The following is an 18,264-nucleotide window of genomic DNA, read 5'->3' on the forward strand; positions in this document are numbered from 1 at the left end:
CATTCTTACATAAGTACATCGTCTTTCATTTCATGGAAAAAAGTACAATGAATTAAGGATGTTTTGCACTATTTTCCTTTCATTTCAATTAATTGTAGCCTAGAGCACAACCTTTACTGCCAAAAAATACAGACACTGATCTTGAAAGTTCTCATTCGCTAAAGCAAGAGTCTTGTTCGTTCTCTATGGTCTGAATCACGGTTAAATATTTCAGTTCCGCCAAAATGTAGTCTGGAGCACAATATTTACCGAAAAGAAAACAGAGACACTGATTTCTAAAGTCCTGAATCCCTGTGGCATTCGAAAAAGCATACCAATGCATTGGCCGGGAATCGAACCCGGGTCAACTGCTTGGAAGGCAGATATGCTCACCACTATACCACCAATGCCACAATGAAAATTATACTAGGAAATCATCAAACCCAAACTCAAATCTCGGTGGAACTGTTCAATTTGTCATTTTCACTTATATTTAGTTTAAAGAACGGTTGCAGAGTCTACTGAAACAGTCTATGATGAACTGGTTCCATGGTGTAATGGTTAGCACTCTGGACTCTGAATCCAGCGATCCGAGTTCAAGTCTCGGTGGAACCTAATAGAGCAGTGTAGCATCAGACGACGGCTCTTCGCTGTGTCCCTCATCCATTTTTCCAACACCGAGACTTTAAACACTTTTTCAAAAATTCTCTCTTGCCCATATTTAGTCTCGACCACATTTCGGAAAAAATAAAAAGTATTTTAGAGGTTGCTAAGCTGATGGGGTGGCCGAGTGGTTGAGGTGATGGACTGCTAATCCATTGTGCTCTGCACGCGTGGGTTCGAATCCTATCCTCATCGTTTGCACCATTCTTACCTAAGTACATCGTCTTCCATTTCATGGAAAAAAGTACAATGAATCAAGGACGTTTTGCACTATTTTCCTTTCATTTCAATTAATTGTAGCCTAGAGCACAACCTTTACTGCCAAAAAATACAGACACTGATCTTGAAAGTTCTCATTCGCTAAAGCAAGAGTCTTGTTCATTCTCTATGGTCTGAACCACGGTTAAATATTTCAGTTCCGCCAAAATGTAGTCTGGAGCACAATATTTACCGAAAAGAAAACAGAGACACTGATTTCTAAAGTCCTGAATCCCTGTGGCATTCGAAAAAGCATACCAATGCATTGGCCGGGAATCGAACCCGGGTCAACTGCTTGGAAGGCAGCTATGCTCACCACTATACCACCAATGCCACAATGACATAATTAATACTCGGAAATCATCGAACCCAAACTCAAATCTCGGTGGAACTGTTCAATTTGTCATTTTCACTTATATTTAGTTTAAAGAACGGTTGCACAGTCTACTGAAACAGTCTATGATGAACTGGTTCCATGGTGTAATGGTTAGCACTCTGGACTCTGAATCCAGCGATCCGAGTTCAAGTCTCGGTGGAACCTATTAGAGCAGTGTAGCATCAGACGACGGCTCTTCGCTGTGTCCCTCATCCATTTTTCCAACACCGAGACTTTAAACACTTTTTCAAAAATTCTCTCTTGCCCATATTTAGTCTCGACCACATTTCGGAAAAAATAAAAAGTATTTTAGAGGTTGCTAAGCTGATGGGGTGGCCGTACCTGTCAGTTTCTGGACTGTCTCCGAGGTCCTAACACATTACAAAAGGTCCGAACAATTCCGAACGAGGTCCGAACACATTCCGAACGAGGTCCGAACACATTCCGAACGAGATCAAAGAGTTTCAAACGAGGTCCGAACGAGGTCCGAACAAGGTCCGAACACTGTCCGAACACTGATTCCGAATTGTGTCACGTGACCGAGGAGGCGTGGTTATCGCTTTAGAGTCGCAGCAGAGCTATAGAGAGATATATGTACAACTCTGAAGTCGCAGCCATTCTTTTCCACCGCATCACTACAGACTCGGGAAAAAGGTTTGGAAACTTGATTAATACTTGCATTTGCGATTGCATTTCTCGTCCCGGCAGCATGATATTCAACTTTGTATTTCAACTTTCTTGTTACCTGGCCACTTGGCCGCCACTTTTCTAACGGAGCTTCTGACTGCTGTGCATACTAAAACTGTGTGGCTACGGCCAGCAGTGTGGGGATATTGGCGATATGAAAGAATCAGAAGACCAATAATAACTTATTTATTTGCCGTTTAATGATGTCTTGTGATGTGAAATAATTGTGCCAGGGTTCGTCCCCTCCGGTAATGGACCCTCGTTATATGTTGGGGCAGAGTGCAGATGTGTCCAGACATGCTTATGACATGCTTGTGCCAAGTTTAATTATTCACAATAATAAAACAGTACTGCAAAACATACCTACTACGGCCAGCAGTGTGGGGATATTGGCGATATGATAGAATCAGAAGACCAATAATAACTTATTTATTTGCCGTTTAATGATGTCTTGTGATGTGAAATAATTGTGCCAGGGTTCGTCCCCTCCGGTAATGGAGCCTCGTTATATGTTGGGGCAGAGTGCAGATGTGTCCAGACATGATTATGACATGCTTGTGCCAAGTTTAATTATTAACAATAATAAAACAGTACTGCAAAACATACCTACCTACCTACATAAATACACACACACACACACACACACACACACACACACACACACACACACACACACACACACACACACACACACACACACATTATAATAATTTCCTCCACTCTGTCTGTCTGTACACACACATAGCCTAGCTCGACATTAACCTGTTTTATATTTAATGTTCGCAGATGACTAAGACAGGAAAGCCAGACAGCTACTGGAGGGACCTCTGTATAAAATATGCCCAGGGCCTTTACCGCTTCTCGACTGGCAAACGGCCAGGGGCCAAGAAATGGAAAAAGGCCTTGGAGAACATCGATGCTTGCCCCCTGCAGAGCCATAGTGGTAGTAAGGATCTGTTCGGGAGAAGCCTTCAGTGCTCCTGTGGCTTCCACAAGGTATGTGAAATTATTTTCCCCCTGTGGGTTCCACAAGGTAAGTGAGTTATTTACTAATTGATTGTTTACAGGTTTGCTTGTTTCTTCCTCTGGTGGGCTTCAGTGATTTTGCAGTAATGCCTGATGTATTTTAACAACTGGAGAAAACTAGTAGTGTAGGATTCTTAGATGTATGTACCATGGCCTCTCTTTGTGAACCCCCCCCCAGCCAGCAGATCTGTCATCAGGAGCTGGGTCCAGTGAGGCAGGAGTAGTTGAGACGGAGGCAGGGCGAGTCCGAGTCGGCTCAGAGGCAGGAAGAGGAGACACGGATGCAGGGGGAGCCCGGTCCCACACAGAGGCAGAGGCAGGGAGAGGAGACAAGGAGGCAGGGAGAAGAGACACAGAGACAAGGAGAGGAGTCACGGATGCAGGGGGAGCCCAGTCCCACACAGAGGCAGAGGCAGGGAGAGGAGACAAGGAGGCAGGGAGAAGAGACACAGAGACAAGGAGAGGAGTCACGGATGCAGGGGGAGCCCGGTCCCACAAAGAGGCAGAGGCAGAGAGAGGAGACAAGGAGGCAGGGCCATCAGTGGCAGGACAGGAATTGCAGTGCTACGGGTGCAACCAGCTTGTGGAGGCAGCACATTTTTCAGAGCACCTGTCTGACCACCATACTGAGGAGACGTGTGACACCTGTGGGGCCAAGGTGGAGGGTACTGTTGGTCTTTTGAACCATATTCAACAGGTTCACTATGCAGGATTCGTTATGCCATCGATGCAAAAGCCAACAGTCCTAACATCGAAGCCAACGCCATCACCACCGAAGCCCACACTACTACCACCGAGGCCAACTCCATCTCTGCTCCCTCCTTCAAATAGCTGTGCCGCGCCATACCACACTGCAACTCCACCTAAACCAACTCCAGTAGTTTGGAAAGGTTTTCTTCCCGATCAGTTTCGGAAAGTCATCCAACCGGCAGATCAGGTGTGGATTGCCAAGTGTCTATATGAGCCTACAGGTCAGCTCAAGCAGAAATTTGAAGCCTGCTGGTTTCACCCCCCACTGGAGCCCAAACCCTCTCGTCCTGAGCCTGGGTGGTACCACCGGCAGAGGCTGTTCATCTGGGCACCCATGAGGATGTGGGGGATTTCCTTAAAATGCCCAAAATGTTCCGGGAAAATGAACAGCTCCGGCATATACAGAAAGGTCAGGGAGGTGATCGATGTGGATAGCCGCTATTACCTAGTGGGAGGGGACTATCCACGTTGCAGCAAGTGTTTGAACCCTTCCCTCTTAGTCTGCCCATGGAGCCAGGATATTCTGTCCCAGTTGGATGTGGCACACAGGAGCCTGTTCCCCGCTGTCCTCACCACCCAGCTGGCTCTTGACAGGAAAGCAGTGACTTTCCTCAAGCCAAGGACCAGTGGAAACAGTTCCTCCTACGTCCAGTCTGCGATGGAAGAAGCGCACAGTGAGGAGTGGGCACGGCAGACCATCCGCTACCTCTCGGACTGTGAGCGGCACAAGAAGATGGCTACCTTCATCCCCTCTGCAGCTGTCTATCTTCCTCCACCAACCTTCAGGCCCCTTCCACTTGCTCAATGGTTTGAGACGGTCCACTCCAACGACATTCTCAGCCATCTGGATGAGATGAAGGGAGTGATCACTTCAACCTATGGTAGAATTCTGAAAATGGATTCAACAAAGAAGGTTAGCTTAAAAACTATATAAAATATAACATGTATAATTACAAAACAGGAAATTGGAAGGAAGAAGGAAAAGAAGGAAACTTCTTAGTGCTTGTGTTTGTTTTACAGATCACCAAGAAGCTGGCTGGCGGGATCGGGGACAGTGCGGCATGGATGTCCAATATCGGAAACGAGTTAGGCCAGGTCCTGAACTCTGTTCTGACGTCGGGTGAAGGTGCAGGGTTGGAAGAGTTGTGCCAAGGCGTCGTCACTCGGTACAAGAATGCAGGCCAAGCTGAACCTGAGGCCATCTATGTCGACCGAGACTGCTGCAGCCAGTCAGGTGGGTGAAAATCACACACACTCACACACACAAACGCAATTGGGAATTTGCTTAATCATGGTGTAACCACACACAGGGTTAGGTTGGTCTATGTAATTATGCTGTTTTTTACAGGCGTGTCTTCAGTGGCTAAGCTGTTTCACCCATGGCAAACTACAGTGCGCTTGGACAGCTTCCACTTCATGAGGCGCTTTAACTGCGGCCTCACAACAGAACACCACCCTCTGTATGGTATTTTCTGTGCCAAGCTTTCCTCCTGCATTTTTGCATGGGACCAGGAGGATGTGCAACGCCTGAAGGAGGCCAAGAGAGAAGAGTGGAGGAGCAGCCACAGCGGGCATACTCCCACTGAGGAGCAGCTCATGGCCACCATCAGTCCAGGCGAACTGAAGAGGCACTGCAGGAGGAGGACCCGTGGAGTGGAGGAGACGCGGGGCATGATCTCAGGGCTGCTGGAATCAGTGTGGGAGCTGACGGACACCACAGGGCTGCGTCTGGTGAGCCATGACAGCATGCGCCATGTCTGGGAAGTGCAGCAGAAGCACCTGGAGTGCCTCCAAGACCCTGCAGGTGTGGCACTGTACACGAAGGTGGGGACACTCCAGAAGGGCGGCAAAGAGCTGGACGTCCTAAGGTGTGGTAGGGGGTCCTCCTCCCTGGAGAGTTTTCACAAACACCAGTGCGCTTTTATTCCAGGTACATTTCTTTTTTTAATGTTCTTTTCTGTTAGGACAGAGAATGTCCACTGTCGGGTATTCATGTGTATTCACTTTACAATAATGGTTGACTAAACATAGTATTTATTGTTCCTTAGGCTGGCGGTGCAATGCTGTTCACACACAGATGTACATGCTGGAGGGAGTATCGAGGTGGAACATGGGCCGGGCCAAGGAGGCAGTAGATGTGGAGGGGGCCTCAACCCTCAGAAGCTTTGATGTCCGCTTGATGTCCCACCTCAGCAACTTAAGCCAGCGCGTTCTTGGTTCCACTCTGGTGCCAGAGTTCACTCCACCCGGGAAACCTACTAGTAAGAGAGATCTCAGAGCAACACTGATTGACCAGAGTATTACATCCCCTCCTCCTCTTTTTCTTAGGCACCCCTATTCAGAGGACATGCATTTCTGTTGCGCGAAGATTGTGCTATTCATGTAAGAGATGGATGTGTGTATGTATGTCCTTTCTTCATCTTTGTGTTTTTACTGGTTACAGGCGAGCGCATAGCAGTGGAGTATTTATTGGCCCAGACCAACAGAGGTGACCTGCTGGCTCCAAATCAGGTCCCTGAGGTCCCCTCGCAGGTACTTGAGGAGGAGGATGAGCCGGATGACACCATCAGCATGACTGACATTCTGTGCCAGTCAGCTGCGATAGGGGCTGGTGATCCTCCAGGTGCTGTGGTGGGTGACGCTGAACCCGGACCCCTCGTCACACAGGTCAATAACACTTTCTATAACACCTTACTCAAAAACACAAAATTTGACCGAAGTAAATGTGGTTACAGGTCTTCAAAATCCCCTTGCAGGTGCAGGTGCTTGAGGCGGAGGAGGAGGCAGATGACACCATCAGCATGACTGATCACACAGGTGATCCTCCAGGTGCTGTGGAGGATGACGATGAACCCGGACCCCTCGTCACAGAGGTCAATAACACTTTCTGTAACGCCTTACTCAAAAACACAATATTTAACTGACGTAAATGTGGTTACATTTTAATAAGATAAATGAATGTAAAATCAGCATTGCTCACATATTAGAAACAAGAGTGTACATTTATTTGCTTGGTTTTTCTTTTTCTCACTTATCAATTTTCAGACCAGCCAATGTGACTCAAGGGGCGTTGTGGGATGGGATGCGGTTGCTAACCTGGCAGGCTACCTAGTTGGCTTGAATCGCACCATCACTGCCTTGTCAATGAAGGAGGAAGAGGACATAGTCCAGCTATATACAGCTCTCCATGACATGGACAAGAAGCATTCAAGGTACAAAATAGTAATTATTTTGTACACCAGAATTAAACATACATTCCATGGAATGAATGAAGAATATGGATGTCTCTTTCACCGTTTAGCTACACCCAGAAGGCTAGGAAAAAAGGACAGGCATCAGGAGGACCATGGAGAGCACCGAGGAGGCCGAGTGGCTCTGCTCCGGGACAGCAGGCGGCAGAGAGGTGCTTGACCACAATTTGCTATCATTTTGGTTCAATACAAATCATTGATTAAGAGACAGCACATGTCACTGTGAAAAGTATTTATTAAGTGTTAACTTAATAAATAAAGTTAAATACTTTATTGCAATCCCTATTGACATTGTTACTTGGTTGTTCACGACTTTACATCCTTGTTCACAGTCCAGATCATATCATACTTCTTTCCCACAGACTATACATGACTCACGGCCAAGCAGCCCAGGATCCCGAACACCACAGGGTCAGTGAGTGTGTCTGCCTCAGACTGGCCAAGGAGTTCGAGCAGTCCCGCAACAGGCCGAAGGACACGAGGGGGAAAACCCTGCCCATCCCTCAGTCAATTGTGAGCGTCTACAGCCACATTAGACAGCTGCTGGAGGACAGCAGGGTTATCGTGGTCCAGACGGCGCTGGCTCTGGTGCCGGTGAACAACACCACGGTCTCTGCATGGTATGTGTTGTTTCATTTACCTTCCCCATACAGCCAAGACAGTATGTAAATATTTAACCTCAAGAAAAACCTTCACCTGCATGCTTGTTAGAAAACATGTAATACACAGTATGTAATAACCTTTGGGAGGGAGGATAGGCTTACACATATAAAATAATGAATGTTTGTCTTGTAGGCTGCTTAGGAGGGACAAGAGGAAGGACAGGAACATGCTGCTGCAGGGCAATGTTCTCCCTCAACAGCTATACCTGGCCAAGGAGCCTCTCCCTTCATCAAACACTCTCCCGGCTGCCCCTGTGCAACATGCACATGAGATGACATTTGACGAGCCCGAAAACCGTGAGGGGGAAGCTTTCCCCCGCCAGCGCACTCTAACGGCAAACAAGCCTAATGTCATCTCTCCGCCACCTCCACCTCCTCAGTTCCATCCACAATTTGGGCCAGCTCCTCCTTTTTCATATGCTCCCCCATTTCCCCACTTTCCATTTCCCCATGCTCCTCCTTATCCGTATGCTCCCCCCTATCCGCACATTCCATTCACCCATGCCCCTCCTATGCCGCATGCTCCCCCATTTCCATCTGCACATGATCCTCCTTTACCTCAGGCTCCTCCATGTCAAGCTCCTCCAGAGTGCCTTCCAGGTGCCCAGCCAAGGCAACGTACCTGGAGGCTGAACAAAGCTGCCCATGAGGATGAGGATCTAATGGCAAGGGGGGAACCGCCACGGAAGAGGCTGACGAAGGAGAAGTACCACTACACCTGCAAGAAGTGTGGCCAGGACAAAAACAAAAAAACCGGACACACCCAGCTGAAGGGGCGGTGGTACTGTCCAGAGTCAGGACAGACCCTGGATGACTGGAGGAAGAGTGTAGGCCTTTAGTCACCATTACTTGTCTCTCTCTCTGTTGTTTGTCGGTCTGTCTCTGTGTTGTTCGTGTCTGTCTCCCTGTGTGATCCCGACCAAGGCCTCGTAAGCCAGGCCGGTAAGTATTCTTTTTTTTGGATACGCCCACACCTGGTCCACTAGTTGGGTGTTAACCTGGTGTGTGTGTGTGTGTGTGTGTGTGTGTGTGTGTGTGTGTGTGTGTGTGTGTGTGTGTGTGTGTGTGTGTGTGTGTGTGTGTGTGTGTATTCTGTGTATTCTGTGTATTCTGTTACAATAAAGTTCAATCATTTTATTTGAGCCTTCGCGTTTTTATTTAATTTCCTCTTGAATAACAGGACAGTGACAGTGTCATCCATTGAATGTGATTGTGAAAACCAAAGCCAGAATCATTTACATTTACATTGATTCACAAAACCCAACATCTTTACTGCTCAATTTGAAATTTGTTTTATTCACTTGTGCTGCACAGATGTAGTCTCTCAAATAATTGAGGTTACCATAAAAAAGGAGGAGAAACATGATGGGGGGTGTTATTCACAGTTATAGACTGTTAATACTGTTGTAACTTTAAATGTAGCATATGATATTTTGGGTTAATTGAATATTGTATTATATTCATTTCATCATATTAAATGCATTCATGTGCATTATTGCATAATAACAGTGTTATGACTTTGGTGATTTGTATGGAAAATTGAGTTTGTGTGTTAAAAATGACTGCGCTACCCAAATTGCATTGCATGTATACTTCCGGAATGCGCTACGAGACGAGAGAGCAAGCGGAGATGCAAGTGATATTGCCACAGCATCGGTACGATTCCCGCAAAAGGCATGAAAATTAAAGTGATGATAAACCTTGCAATGAGTGCAGAACTGTGTGTAAACATTGTTGAGAAGATAAGAGAGTAGATAAAAAAAATATATAGTGTACGTTCTCCTCCTTTTTTCCTCCTTTTCTTTCTCTCTTTCCCCCCCTCTTTCCCCTCTCTTTTTCCCTTTCCCCCCCGCCGGGCAGACCCTTTTGCCCCATTTTTGGCCGAGTGGTTAAGGTGATGGACTGCTAATCCATTGTGCTATGCACGCGTGGGTTCGAATCCCATCCTCATCGTTTGCACCATTCTTACCTAAGTACATCGTCTTCCATTTCATGGAAAAAAGTACAATGAATCAAGGACGTTTTGCACTATTTTCCTTTCATTTCAATTAATTGTAGCCTAGAGCACAACCTTTACTGCCAAAAAATACCGACACTGATCTTGAAAGTTCTCATTCGCTAAAGCAAGAGTCTTGTTCATTCTCTATGGTCTGAACCACGGTTAAATATTTCAGTTCCGCCAAAATGTAGTCTGGAGCACAATATTTACCGAAAAGAAAACAGAGACACTGATTTCTAAAGTCCTGAATCCCTGTGGCATTCGAAAAAGCATACCAATGCATTGGCCGGGAATCGAACCCGGGTCAACTGCTTGGAAGGCAGCTATGCTCACCACTATACCACCAATGCCACAATGACATAAATTATACTCGGAAATCATCGAACCCAAACTCAAATCTCGGTGGAACTGTTCAATTTGTCATTTTCACTTATATTTAGTTTAAAGAACGGTTGCACAGTCTACTGAAACAGTCTATGGTGAACTGGTTCCATGGTGCAGTGGTTAGCACTCTGGACTCTGAATCCAGCGATCCGAGTTCAAGTCTCGGTGGAACCTATTAGAGCAGTGTAGCATCAGACGACGGCTCTTCGCTGTGTCCCTCATCCATTTTTCCAACCCCGAGACTTTAAACACTTTTTCAAAAAATCTCTCTTGCCCATATTTAGTCTCGACCACATTTCGGAAAAAATAAAAAGTATTTTAGAGGTTGATAAGCTGATGGGGTGGCCGAGTGGTTAAGGTGATGGACTGCTAATCCATTGTGCTCTGCACGCGTGGGTTCGAATCCCATCCTCATCGTGTGCACCATTCTTACATAAGTACATCGTCTTCCATTTCATGGAAAAAAGTACAATGAATCAAGGACGTTTTGCACTATTTTCCTTTCATTTCAATTAATTGTAGCCTAGAGCACAACCTTTACTGCCAAAAAATACAGACACTGATCTTGAAAGTTCTCATTCGCTAAAGCAAGAGTCTTGTTCATTCTCTATGGTCTGAACCACGGTTAAATATTTCAGTTCCGCCAAAATGTAGTCTGGAGCACAATATTTACCGAAAAGAAAACAGAGACACTGATTTCTAAAGTCCTGAATCCCTGTGGCATTCGAAAAAGCATACGAATGCATTGGCCGGGAATCGAACCCGGGTCAACTGCTTGGAAGGCAGCTATGCTCACCACTATACCACCAATGCCACAATGACATAATTAATACTCGGAAATCATCGAACCCAAACTCAAATCTCGGTGGAACTGTTCAATTTGTCATTTTCACTTATATTTAGTTTAAAGAACGGTTGCACAGTCTACTGAAACAGTCTATGATGAACTGGTTCCATGGTGTAATGGTTAGCACTCTGGACTCTGAATCCAGCGATCCGAGTTCAAGTCTCGGTGGAACCTATTAGAGCAGTGTAGCATCAGACGACGGCTCTTCGCTGTGTCCCTCATCCATTTTTCCAACACCGAGACTTTAAACACTTTTTCAAAAATTCTCTCTTGCCCATATTGGGCAAGACGACATATATATATCTCGACGACATTTCGGAAAAAATAAAAAGTATTTTAGATGTTGCTAAGCTGATGGGGTGGCCGAGTGGTTAAGGTGATGGACTGCTAATCCATTGTGCTATGCACGCGTGGGTTCGAATCCCATCCTCATCGTTTGCACCATTCTTACCTAAGTACATCGTCTTCCATTTCATGGAAAAAAGTACAATGAATCAAGGACGTTTTGCACTATTTTCCTTTCATTTCAATTAATTGTAGCCTAGAGCACAACCTTTACTGCCAAAAAATACCGACACTGATCTTGAAAGTTCTCATTCGCTAAAGCAAGAGTCTTGTTCATTCTCTATGGTCTGAACCACGGTTAAATATTTCAGTTCCGCCAAAATGTAGTCTGGAGCACAATATTTACCGAAAAGAAAACAGAGACACTGATTTCTAAAGTCCTGAATCCCTGTGGCATTCGAAAAAGCATACGAATGCATTGGCCGGGAATCGAACCCGGGTCAACTGCTTGGAAGGCAGCTATGCTCACCACTATACCACCAATGCCACAATGACATAATTAATACTCGGAAATCATCGAACCCAAACTCAAATCTCGGTGGAACTGTTCAATTTGTCATTTTCACTTATATTTAGTTTAAAGAACGGTTGCACAGTCTACTGAAACAGTCTATGATGAACTGGTTCCATGGTGTAATGGTTAGCACTCTGGACTCTGAATCCAGCGATCCGAGTTCAAGTCTCGGTGGAACCTATTAGAGCAGTGTAGCATCAGACGACGGCTCTTCGCTGTGTCCCTCATCCATTTTTCCAACACCGAGACTTTAAACACTTTTTCAAAAATTCTCTCTTGCCCATATTGGGCAAGACGACATATATATATCTCGACGACATTTCGGAAAAAATAAAAAGTATTTTAGATGTTGCTAAGCTGATGGGGTGGCCGAGTGGTTAAGGTGATGGACTGCTAATCCATTGTGCTATGCACGCGTGGGTTCGAATCCCATCCTCATCGTTTGCACCATTCTTACCTAAGTACATCGTCTTCCATTTCATGGAAAAAAGTACAATGAATCAAGGACGTTTTGCACTATTTTCCTTTCATTTCAATTAATTGTAGCCTAGAGCACAACCTTTACTGCCAAAAAATACCGACACTGATCTTGAAAGTTCTCATTCGCTAAAGCAAGAGTCTTGTTCATTCTCTATGGTCTGAACCACGGTTAAATATTTCAGTTCCGCCAAAATGTAGTCTGGAGCACAATATTTACCGAAAAGAAAACAGAGACACTGATTTCTAAAGTCCTGAATCCCTGTGGCATTCGAAAAAGCATACCAATGCATTGGCCGGGAATCGAACCCGGGTCAACTGCTTGGAAGGCAGCTATGCTCACCACTATACCACCAATGCCACAATGACATAAATTATACTCGGAAATCATCGAACCCAAACTCAAATCTCGGTGGAACTGTTCAATTTGTCATTTTCACTTATATTTAGTTTAAAGAACGGTTGCACAGTCTACTGAAACAGTCTATGATGAACTGGTTCCATGGTGTAATGGTTAGCACTCTGGACTCTGAATCCAGCGATCCGAGTTCAAGTCTCGGTGGAACCTATTAGAGCAGTGTAGCATCAGACGACGGCTCTTCTCTGTGTCCCTCATCCATTTTTCCAACCCCGAGACTTTAAACACTTTTTCAAAAAATCTCTCTTGCCCATATTTAGTCTCGACCACATTTCGGAAAAAATAAAAAGTATTTTAGATGTTGATAAGCTGATGGGGTGGCCGAGTGGTTAAGGTGATGGACTGCTAATCCATTGTGCTCTGCACGCGTGGGTTCGAATCCCGTCCTCCACGTTTGCACCATTCTTACATAAGTACATCGTCTTCCATTTCATGGAAAAAAGTACAATGAATCAAGGACGTTTTGCACTATTTTCCTTTCATTTCAATTAATTGTAGCCTAGAGCACAACCTTTACTGCCAAAAAATACAGACACTGATCTTGAAAGTTCTCATTCGCTAAAGCAAGAGTCTTGTTCATTCTCTATGGTCTGAACCACGGTTAAATATTTCAGTTCCGCCAAAATGTAGTCTGGAGCACAATATTTACCGAAAAGAAAACAGAGACACTGATTTCTAAAGTCCTGAATCCCTGTGGCATTCGAAAAAGCATACGAATGCATTGGCCGGGAATCGAACCCGGGTCAACTGCTTGGAAGGCAGCTATGCTCACCACTATACCACCAATGCCACAATGACATAATTAATACTCGGAAATCATCGAACCCAAACTCAAATCTCGGTGGAACTGTTCAATTTGTCATTTTCACTTATATTTAGTTTAAAGAACGGTTGCACAGTCTACTGAAACAGTCTATGATGAACTGGTTCCATGGTGTAATGGTTAGCACTCTGGACTCTGAATCCAGCGATCCGAGTTCAAGTCTCGGTGGAACCTATTAGAGCAGTGTAGCATCAGACGACGGCTCTTCGCTGTGTCCCTCATCCATTTTTCCAACACCGAGACTTTAAACACTTTTTCAAAAATTCTCTCTTGCCCATATTGGGCAAGACGACATATATATATCTCGACGACATTTCGGAAAAAATAAAAAGTATTTTAGATGTTGCTAAGCTGATGGGGTGGCCGAGTGGTTAAGGTGATGGACTGCTAATCCATTGTGCTATGCACGCGTGGGTTCGAATCCCATCCTCATCGTTTGCACCATTCTTACCTAAGTACATCGTCTTCCATTTCATGGAAAAAAGTACAATGAATCAAGGACGTTTTGCACTATTTTCCTTTCATTTCAATTAATTGTAGCCTAGAGCACAACCTTTACTGCCAAAAAATACCGACACTGATCTTGAAAGTTCTCATTCGCTAAAGCAAGAGTCTTGTTCATTCTCTATGGTCTGAACCACGGTTAAATATTTCAGTTCCGCCAAAATGTAGTCTGGAGCACAATATTTACCGAAAAGAAAACAGAGACACTGATTTCTAAAGTCCTGAATCCCTGTGGCATTCGAAAAAGCATACCAATGCATTGGCCGGGAATCGAACCCGGGTCAACTGCTTGGAAGGCAGCTATGCTCACCACTATACCACCAATGCCACAATGACATAAATTATACTCGGAAATCATCGAACCCAAACTCAAATCTCGGTGGAACTGTTCAATTTGTCATTTTCACTTATATTTAGTTTAAAGAACGGTTGCACAGTCTACTGAAACAGTCTATGATGAACTGGTTCCATGGTGTAATGGTTAGCACTCTGGACTCTGAATCCAGCGATCCGAGTTCAAGTCTCGGTGGAACCTATTAGAGCAGTGTAGCATCAGACGACGGCTCTTCTCTGTGTCCCTCATCCATTTTTCCAACCCCGAGACTTTAAACACTTTTTCAAAAAATCTCTCTTGCCCATATTTAGTCTCGACCACATTTCGGAAAAAATAAAAAGTATTTTAGAGGTTGATAAGCTGATGGGGTGGCCGAGTGGTTAAGGTGATGGACTGCTAATCCATTGTGCTCTGCACGCGTGGGTTCGAATCCCGTCCTCATCGTTTGCACCATTCTTACATAAGTACATCGTCTTCCATTTCATGGAAAAAAGTACAATGAATCAAGGACGTTTTGCACTATTTTCCTTTCATTTCAATTAATTGTAGCCTAGAGCACAACCTTTACTGCCAAAAAATACAGACACTGATCTTGAAAGTTCTCATTCGCTAAAGCAAGAGTCTTGTTCATTCTCTATGGTCTGAACCACGGTTAAATATTTCAGTTCCGCCAAAATGTAGTCTGGAGCACAATATTTACCGAAAAGAAAACAGAGACACTGATTTCTAAAGTCCTGAATCCCTGTGGCATTCGAAAAAGCATACGAATGCATTGGCCGGGAATCGAACCCGGGTCAACTGCTTGGAAGGCAGCTATGCTCACCACTATACCACCAATGCCACAATGACATAATTAATACTCGGAAATCATCGAACCCAAACTCAAATCTCGGTGGAACTGTTCAATTTGTCATTTTCACTTATATTTAGTTTAAAGAACGGTTGCACAGTCTACTGAAACAGTCTATGATGAACTGGTTCCATGGTGTAATGGTTAGCACTCTGGACTCTGAATCCAGCGATCCGAGTTCAAGTCTCGGTGGAACCTATTAGAGCAGTGTAGCATCAGACGACGGCTCTTCGCTGTGTCCCTCATCCATTTTTCCAACACCGAGACTTTAAACACTTTTTCAAAAATTCTCTCTTGCCCATATTGGGCAAGACGACATATATATATCTCGACGACATTTCGGAAAAAATAAAAAGTATTTTAGATGTTGCTAAGCTGATGGGGTGGCCGAGTGGTTAAGGTGATGGACTGCTAATCCATTGTGCTATGCACGCGTGGGTTCGAATCCCATCCTCATCGTTTGCACCATTCTTACCTAAGTACATCGTCTTCCATTTCATGGAAAAAAGTACAATGAATCAAGGACGTTTTGCACTATTTTCCTTTCATTTCAATTAATTGTAGCCTAGAGCACAACCTTTACTGCCAAAAAATACCGACACTGATCTTGAAAGTTCTCATTCGCTAAAGCAAGAGTCTTGTTCATTCTCTATGGTCTGAACCACGGTTAAATATTTCAGTTCCGCCAAAATGTAGTCTGGAGCACAATATTTACCGAAAAGAAAACAGAGACACTGATTTCTAAAGTCCTGAATCCCTGTGGCATTCGAAAAAGCATACCAATGCATTGGCCGGGAATCGAACCCGGGTCAACTGCTTGGAAGGCAGCTATGCTCACCACTATACCACCAATGCCACAATGACATAAATTATACTCGGAAATCATCGAACCCAAACTCAAATCTCGGTGGAACTGTTCAATTTGTCATTTTCACTTATATTTAGTTTAAAGAACGGTTGCACAGTCTACTGAAACAGTCTATGATGAACTGGTTCCATGGTGTAATGGTTAGCACTCTGGACTCTGAATCCAGCGATCCGAGTTCAAGTCTCGGTGGAACCTATTAGAGCAGTGTAGCATCAGACGACGGCTCTTCTCTGTGTCCCTCATCCATTTTTCCAACCCCGAGACTTTAAACACTTTTTCAAAAAATCTCTCTTGCCCATATTTAGTCTCGACCACATTTCGGAAAAAATAAAAAGTATTTTAGAGGTTGATAAGCTGATGGGGTGGCCGAGTGGTTAAGGTAATGGACTGCTAATCCATTGTGCTCTGCACGCGTGGGTTCGAATCCCGTCCTCATCGTTTGCACCATTCTTACATAAGTACATCGTCTTCCATTTCATGGAAAAAAGTACAATGAATCAAGGACGTTTTGCACTATTTTCCTTTCATTTCAATTAATTGTAGCCTAGAGCACAACCTTTACTGCCAAAAAATACAGACACTGATCTTGAAAGTTCTCATTCGCTAAAGCAAGAGTCTTGTTCATTCTCTATGGTCTGAACCACGGTTAAATATTTCAGTTCCGCCAAAATGTAGTCTGGAGCACAATATTTACCGAAAAGAAAACAGAGACACTGATTTCTAAAGTCCTGAATCCCTGTGGCATTCGAAAAAGCATACCAATGCATTGGCCGCGAATCGAACCCGGGTCAACTGCTTGGAAGGCAGCTATGCTCACCACTATACCACCAATGCCACAATGACATAAATTATACTCGGAAATCATCGAACCCAAACTCAAATCTCGGTGGAACTGTTCAATTTGTCATTTTCACTTATATTTAGTTTAAAGAACGGTTGCACAGTCTACTGAAACAGTCTATGATGAACTGGTTCCATGGTGTAATGGTTAGCACTCTGGACTCTGAATCCAGCGATCCGAGTTCAAGTCTCGGTGGAACCTATTAGAGCAGTGTAGCATCAGACGACGGCTCTTCGCTGTGTCCCTCATCCATTTTTCCAACCCCGAGACTTTAAACACTTTTTCAAAAAATCTCTCTTGCCCATATTTAGTCTCGACCACATTTCGGAAAAAATAAAAAGTATTTTAGAGGTTGATAAGCTGATGGGGTGGCCGAGTGGTTAGGGTGATGGACTGCTAATCCATTGTGCTCTGCACGCATGGGTTTGAATCCCATCATCATCGTTTGCAACATTCTTACATAAGTACATCGTCTTCCATTTCATGGAAAAAAGTACAATGAATCAAGGACGTTTTGCACTATTTTCCTTTCATTTCAATTAATTGTAGCCTAGAGCACAACCTTTACTGCCAAAAAATACAGACACTGATCTTGAAAGTTCTCATTCGCTAAAGCAAGAGTCTTGTTCATTCTCTATGGTCTGAACCACGGTTAAATATTTCAGTTCCGGCAAAATGTAGTCTGGAGCACAATATTTACCGAAAAGAAAACAGAGACACTGATTTCTAAAGTCCTGAATCCCTGTGGCATTCGAAGAAGCATACCAATGCATTGGCCGGGAATCGAACCCGGGTCAACTGCTTGGAAGGCAGCTATGCTCACCACTATACCACCAATGCCACAATTACATAGTTAATACTCGGAAATCATCGAACCCAAACTCAAATCTCGGTGGAACTGTTCAATTTGTCATTTTCACTTATATTTAGTTTAAAGAACGGTTGCACAGTAAGTAAGTAAGTAAGTAAAATTTATTTATAAAGCACATTTCACACAGCTTTCACTGACCAAAGTGCTGTACATAATAGTGATATAAATAAAATAAATAAAATAAAAATAAGTAAACAAATAATTACAATATGAGACGAGCAACAGTAGGCAGACAGATCAACAGAAACAATGACAACAGGAACAGAGACGGCAATGACAACAAGAGACATATACAGAGTTACAGATGGAGCAACAGCCGGAGGGTTAGGAAGCTGGGAAGGATAGAGTGAAAAGGTGAGTTTTGAGCCTAGACTTAAAAACAAGGATGGACGGAGCTTTTTTAATGTCCAGGGGCAATTGGTTCCACAGCCGTGGCGCTGCAACTGCAAAGGCTCTGTCACCTTTTCGCTTGAGCCTTGACCGAGGCACATGGAGGAGAGCATTGCCAGATGATCTGAGGGACCTGGGGGCTTGGTG

The 18,264-nt window shown here is 44.3% G+C and overlaps 1 protein-coding gene and 28 non-coding genes across 30 annotated transcripts; 19 read left to right on the forward strand and 10 right to left on the reverse strand.

Moving 5' to 3' along the window:
* Positions 1–522: 522 nt before the first annotated feature.
* Positions 523–594, forward strand: trnaq-cug (transfer RNA glutamine (anticodon CUG)). Its single transcript has one exon. It is a non-coding gene; the product is annotated as a tRNA-Gln (tRNA).
* A 567-nt stretch (positions 595–1,161) lies between these two features.
* Positions 1,162–1,233, reverse strand: trnag-ucc (transfer RNA glycine (anticodon UCC)). Its single transcript has one exon. It is a non-coding gene; the product is annotated as a tRNA-Gly (tRNA).
* A 136-nt stretch (positions 1,234–1,369) lies between these two features.
* trnaq-cug (transfer RNA glutamine (anticodon CUG)) lies at positions 1,370–1,441 on the forward strand. The gene has a single exon. It is a non-coding gene; the product is annotated as a tRNA-Gln (tRNA).
* Positions 1,442–1,808: 367 nt separating this feature from the next.
* On the forward strand, positions 1,809–8,715 carry LOC115549567 (uncharacterized). 2 transcript variants are annotated; one of them, XM_030364840.1, is made up of 11 exons: positions 1,809–1,930; positions 2,750–4,652; positions 4,760–4,973; positions 5,088–5,669; positions 5,788–6,000; positions 6,183–6,406; positions 6,502–6,612; positions 6,785–6,951; positions 7,041–7,142; positions 7,353–7,610; positions 7,786–8,715. In XM_030364840.1, exons 2-11 carry the CDS (start codon positions 3,708–3,710, stop codon positions 8,489–8,491), a joined length of 3,522 nt encoding a protein of 1,173 aa, XP_030220700.1. In that variant the 5' UTR covers positions 1,809–1,930; positions 2,750–3,707; the 3' UTR covers positions 8,492–8,715. The 2 variants fall into 2 exon arrangements, with proteins under 2 accessions (XP_030220700.1, XP_030220699.1); XM_030364839.1 differs by having other exon boundaries at positions 6,496–6,612; positions 7,786–8,713.
* A 1,214-nt stretch (positions 8,716–9,929) lies between these two features.
* Positions 9,930–10,001, reverse strand: trnag-ucc (transfer RNA glycine (anticodon UCC)). Its single transcript has one exon. It is a non-coding gene; the product is annotated as a tRNA-Gly (tRNA).
* A 136-nt stretch (positions 10,002–10,137) lies between these two features.
* Positions 10,138–10,209, forward strand: trnaq-cug (transfer RNA glutamine (anticodon CUG)). Its single transcript has one exon. It is a non-coding gene; the product is annotated as a tRNA-Gln (tRNA).
* Positions 10,210–10,370: 161 nt separating this feature from the next.
* trnas-gcu (transfer RNA serine (anticodon GCU)) lies at positions 10,371–10,452 on the forward strand. The gene has a single exon. It is a non-coding gene; the product is annotated as a tRNA-Ser (tRNA).
* Positions 10,453–10,776: 324 nt separating this feature from the next.
* Positions 10,777–10,848, reverse strand: trnag-ucc (transfer RNA glycine (anticodon UCC)). The gene has a single exon. It is a non-coding gene; the product is annotated as a tRNA-Gly (tRNA).
* Positions 10,849–10,984: 136 nt separating this feature from the next.
* trnaq-cug (transfer RNA glutamine (anticodon CUG)) lies at positions 10,985–11,056 on the forward strand. The gene has a single exon. It is a non-coding gene; the product is annotated as a tRNA-Gln (tRNA).
* Positions 11,057–11,235: 179 nt separating this feature from the next.
* On the forward strand, positions 11,236–11,317 carry trnas-gcu (transfer RNA serine (anticodon GCU)). Its single transcript has one exon. It is a non-coding gene; the product is annotated as a tRNA-Ser (tRNA).
* Positions 11,318–11,641: 324 nt separating this feature from the next.
* trnag-ucc (transfer RNA glycine (anticodon UCC)) lies at positions 11,642–11,713 on the reverse strand. Its single transcript has one exon. It is a non-coding gene; the product is annotated as a tRNA-Gly (tRNA).
* Positions 11,714–11,849: 136 nt separating this feature from the next.
* trnaq-cug (transfer RNA glutamine (anticodon CUG)) lies at positions 11,850–11,921 on the forward strand. Its single transcript has one exon. It is a non-coding gene; the product is annotated as a tRNA-Gln (tRNA).
* A 179-nt stretch (positions 11,922–12,100) lies between these two features.
* On the forward strand, positions 12,101–12,182 carry trnas-gcu (transfer RNA serine (anticodon GCU)). The gene has a single exon. It is a non-coding gene; the product is annotated as a tRNA-Ser (tRNA).
* Positions 12,183–12,506: 324 nt separating this feature from the next.
* On the reverse strand, positions 12,507–12,578 carry trnag-ucc (transfer RNA glycine (anticodon UCC)). Its single transcript has one exon. It is a non-coding gene; the product is annotated as a tRNA-Gly (tRNA).
* A 136-nt stretch (positions 12,579–12,714) lies between these two features.
* Positions 12,715–12,786, forward strand: trnaq-cug (transfer RNA glutamine (anticodon CUG)). Its single transcript has one exon. It is a non-coding gene; the product is annotated as a tRNA-Gln (tRNA).
* A 567-nt stretch (positions 12,787–13,353) lies between these two features.
* On the reverse strand, positions 13,354–13,425 carry trnag-ucc (transfer RNA glycine (anticodon UCC)). The gene has a single exon. It is a non-coding gene; the product is annotated as a tRNA-Gly (tRNA).
* A 136-nt stretch (positions 13,426–13,561) lies between these two features.
* Positions 13,562–13,633, forward strand: trnaq-cug (transfer RNA glutamine (anticodon CUG)). Its single transcript has one exon. It is a non-coding gene; the product is annotated as a tRNA-Gln (tRNA).
* Positions 13,634–13,812: 179 nt separating this feature from the next.
* Positions 13,813–13,894, forward strand: trnas-gcu (transfer RNA serine (anticodon GCU)). Its single transcript has one exon. It is a non-coding gene; the product is annotated as a tRNA-Ser (tRNA).
* Positions 13,895–14,218: 324 nt separating this feature from the next.
* On the reverse strand, positions 14,219–14,290 carry trnag-ucc (transfer RNA glycine (anticodon UCC)). Its single transcript has one exon. It is a non-coding gene; the product is annotated as a tRNA-Gly (tRNA).
* A 136-nt stretch (positions 14,291–14,426) lies between these two features.
* Positions 14,427–14,498, forward strand: trnaq-cug (transfer RNA glutamine (anticodon CUG)). The gene has a single exon. It is a non-coding gene; the product is annotated as a tRNA-Gln (tRNA).
* A 161-nt stretch (positions 14,499–14,659) lies between these two features.
* On the forward strand, positions 14,660–14,741 carry trnas-gcu (transfer RNA serine (anticodon GCU)). Its single transcript has one exon. It is a non-coding gene; the product is annotated as a tRNA-Ser (tRNA).
* A 324-nt stretch (positions 14,742–15,065) lies between these two features.
* Positions 15,066–15,137, reverse strand: trnag-ucc (transfer RNA glycine (anticodon UCC)). The gene has a single exon. It is a non-coding gene; the product is annotated as a tRNA-Gly (tRNA).
* Positions 15,138–15,273: 136 nt separating this feature from the next.
* On the forward strand, positions 15,274–15,345 carry trnaq-cug (transfer RNA glutamine (anticodon CUG)). Its single transcript has one exon. It is a non-coding gene; the product is annotated as a tRNA-Gln (tRNA).
* Positions 15,346–15,524: 179 nt separating this feature from the next.
* On the forward strand, positions 15,525–15,606 carry trnas-gcu (transfer RNA serine (anticodon GCU)). Its single transcript has one exon. It is a non-coding gene; the product is annotated as a tRNA-Ser (tRNA).
* A 324-nt stretch (positions 15,607–15,930) lies between these two features.
* On the reverse strand, positions 15,931–16,002 carry trnag-ucc (transfer RNA glycine (anticodon UCC)). The gene has a single exon. It is a non-coding gene; the product is annotated as a tRNA-Gly (tRNA).
* A 136-nt stretch (positions 16,003–16,138) lies between these two features.
* Positions 16,139–16,210, forward strand: trnaq-cug (transfer RNA glutamine (anticodon CUG)). Its single transcript has one exon. It is a non-coding gene; the product is annotated as a tRNA-Gln (tRNA).
* A 161-nt stretch (positions 16,211–16,371) lies between these two features.
* trnas-gcu (transfer RNA serine (anticodon GCU)) lies at positions 16,372–16,453 on the forward strand. The gene has a single exon. It is a non-coding gene; the product is annotated as a tRNA-Ser (tRNA).
* Positions 16,454–16,985: 532 nt separating this feature from the next.
* trnaq-cug (transfer RNA glutamine (anticodon CUG)) lies at positions 16,986–17,057 on the forward strand. The gene has a single exon. It is a non-coding gene; the product is annotated as a tRNA-Gln (tRNA).
* Positions 17,058–17,624: 567 nt separating this feature from the next.
* On the reverse strand, positions 17,625–17,696 carry trnag-ucc (transfer RNA glycine (anticodon UCC)). The gene has a single exon. It is a non-coding gene; the product is annotated as a tRNA-Gly (tRNA).
* Positions 17,697–18,264: the final 568 nt, after the last annotated feature.

This window comes from Gadus morhua, chromosome 8 (genome assembly GCF_902167405.1).
Source record: "Gadus morhua chromosome 8, gadMor3.0, whole genome shotgun sequence".
Taxonomy (NCBI): Eukaryota; Metazoa; Chordata; class Actinopteri; order Gadiformes; family Gadidae; genus Gadus; species Gadus morhua.

Bases quoted from the DNA above. Each gene is read 5' to 3' on its own strand.
- LOC115549567 (XM_030364839.1), top strand. From the start codon at position 3,708: ATGCCATCGATGCAAAAGCCAACAGTCCTAACATCGAAGCCAACGCCA. The intron at 4,653-4,759 runs GTTAGCTTAAAA...TTTGTTTTACAG, and splicing joins AAATGGATTCAACAAAGAAG to ATCACCAAGAAGCTGGCTGG. The intron at 7,611-7,785 runs GTATGTGTTGTT...TTTGTCTTGTAG, and splicing joins AACACCACGGTCTCTGCATG to GCTGCTTAGGAGGGACAAGA.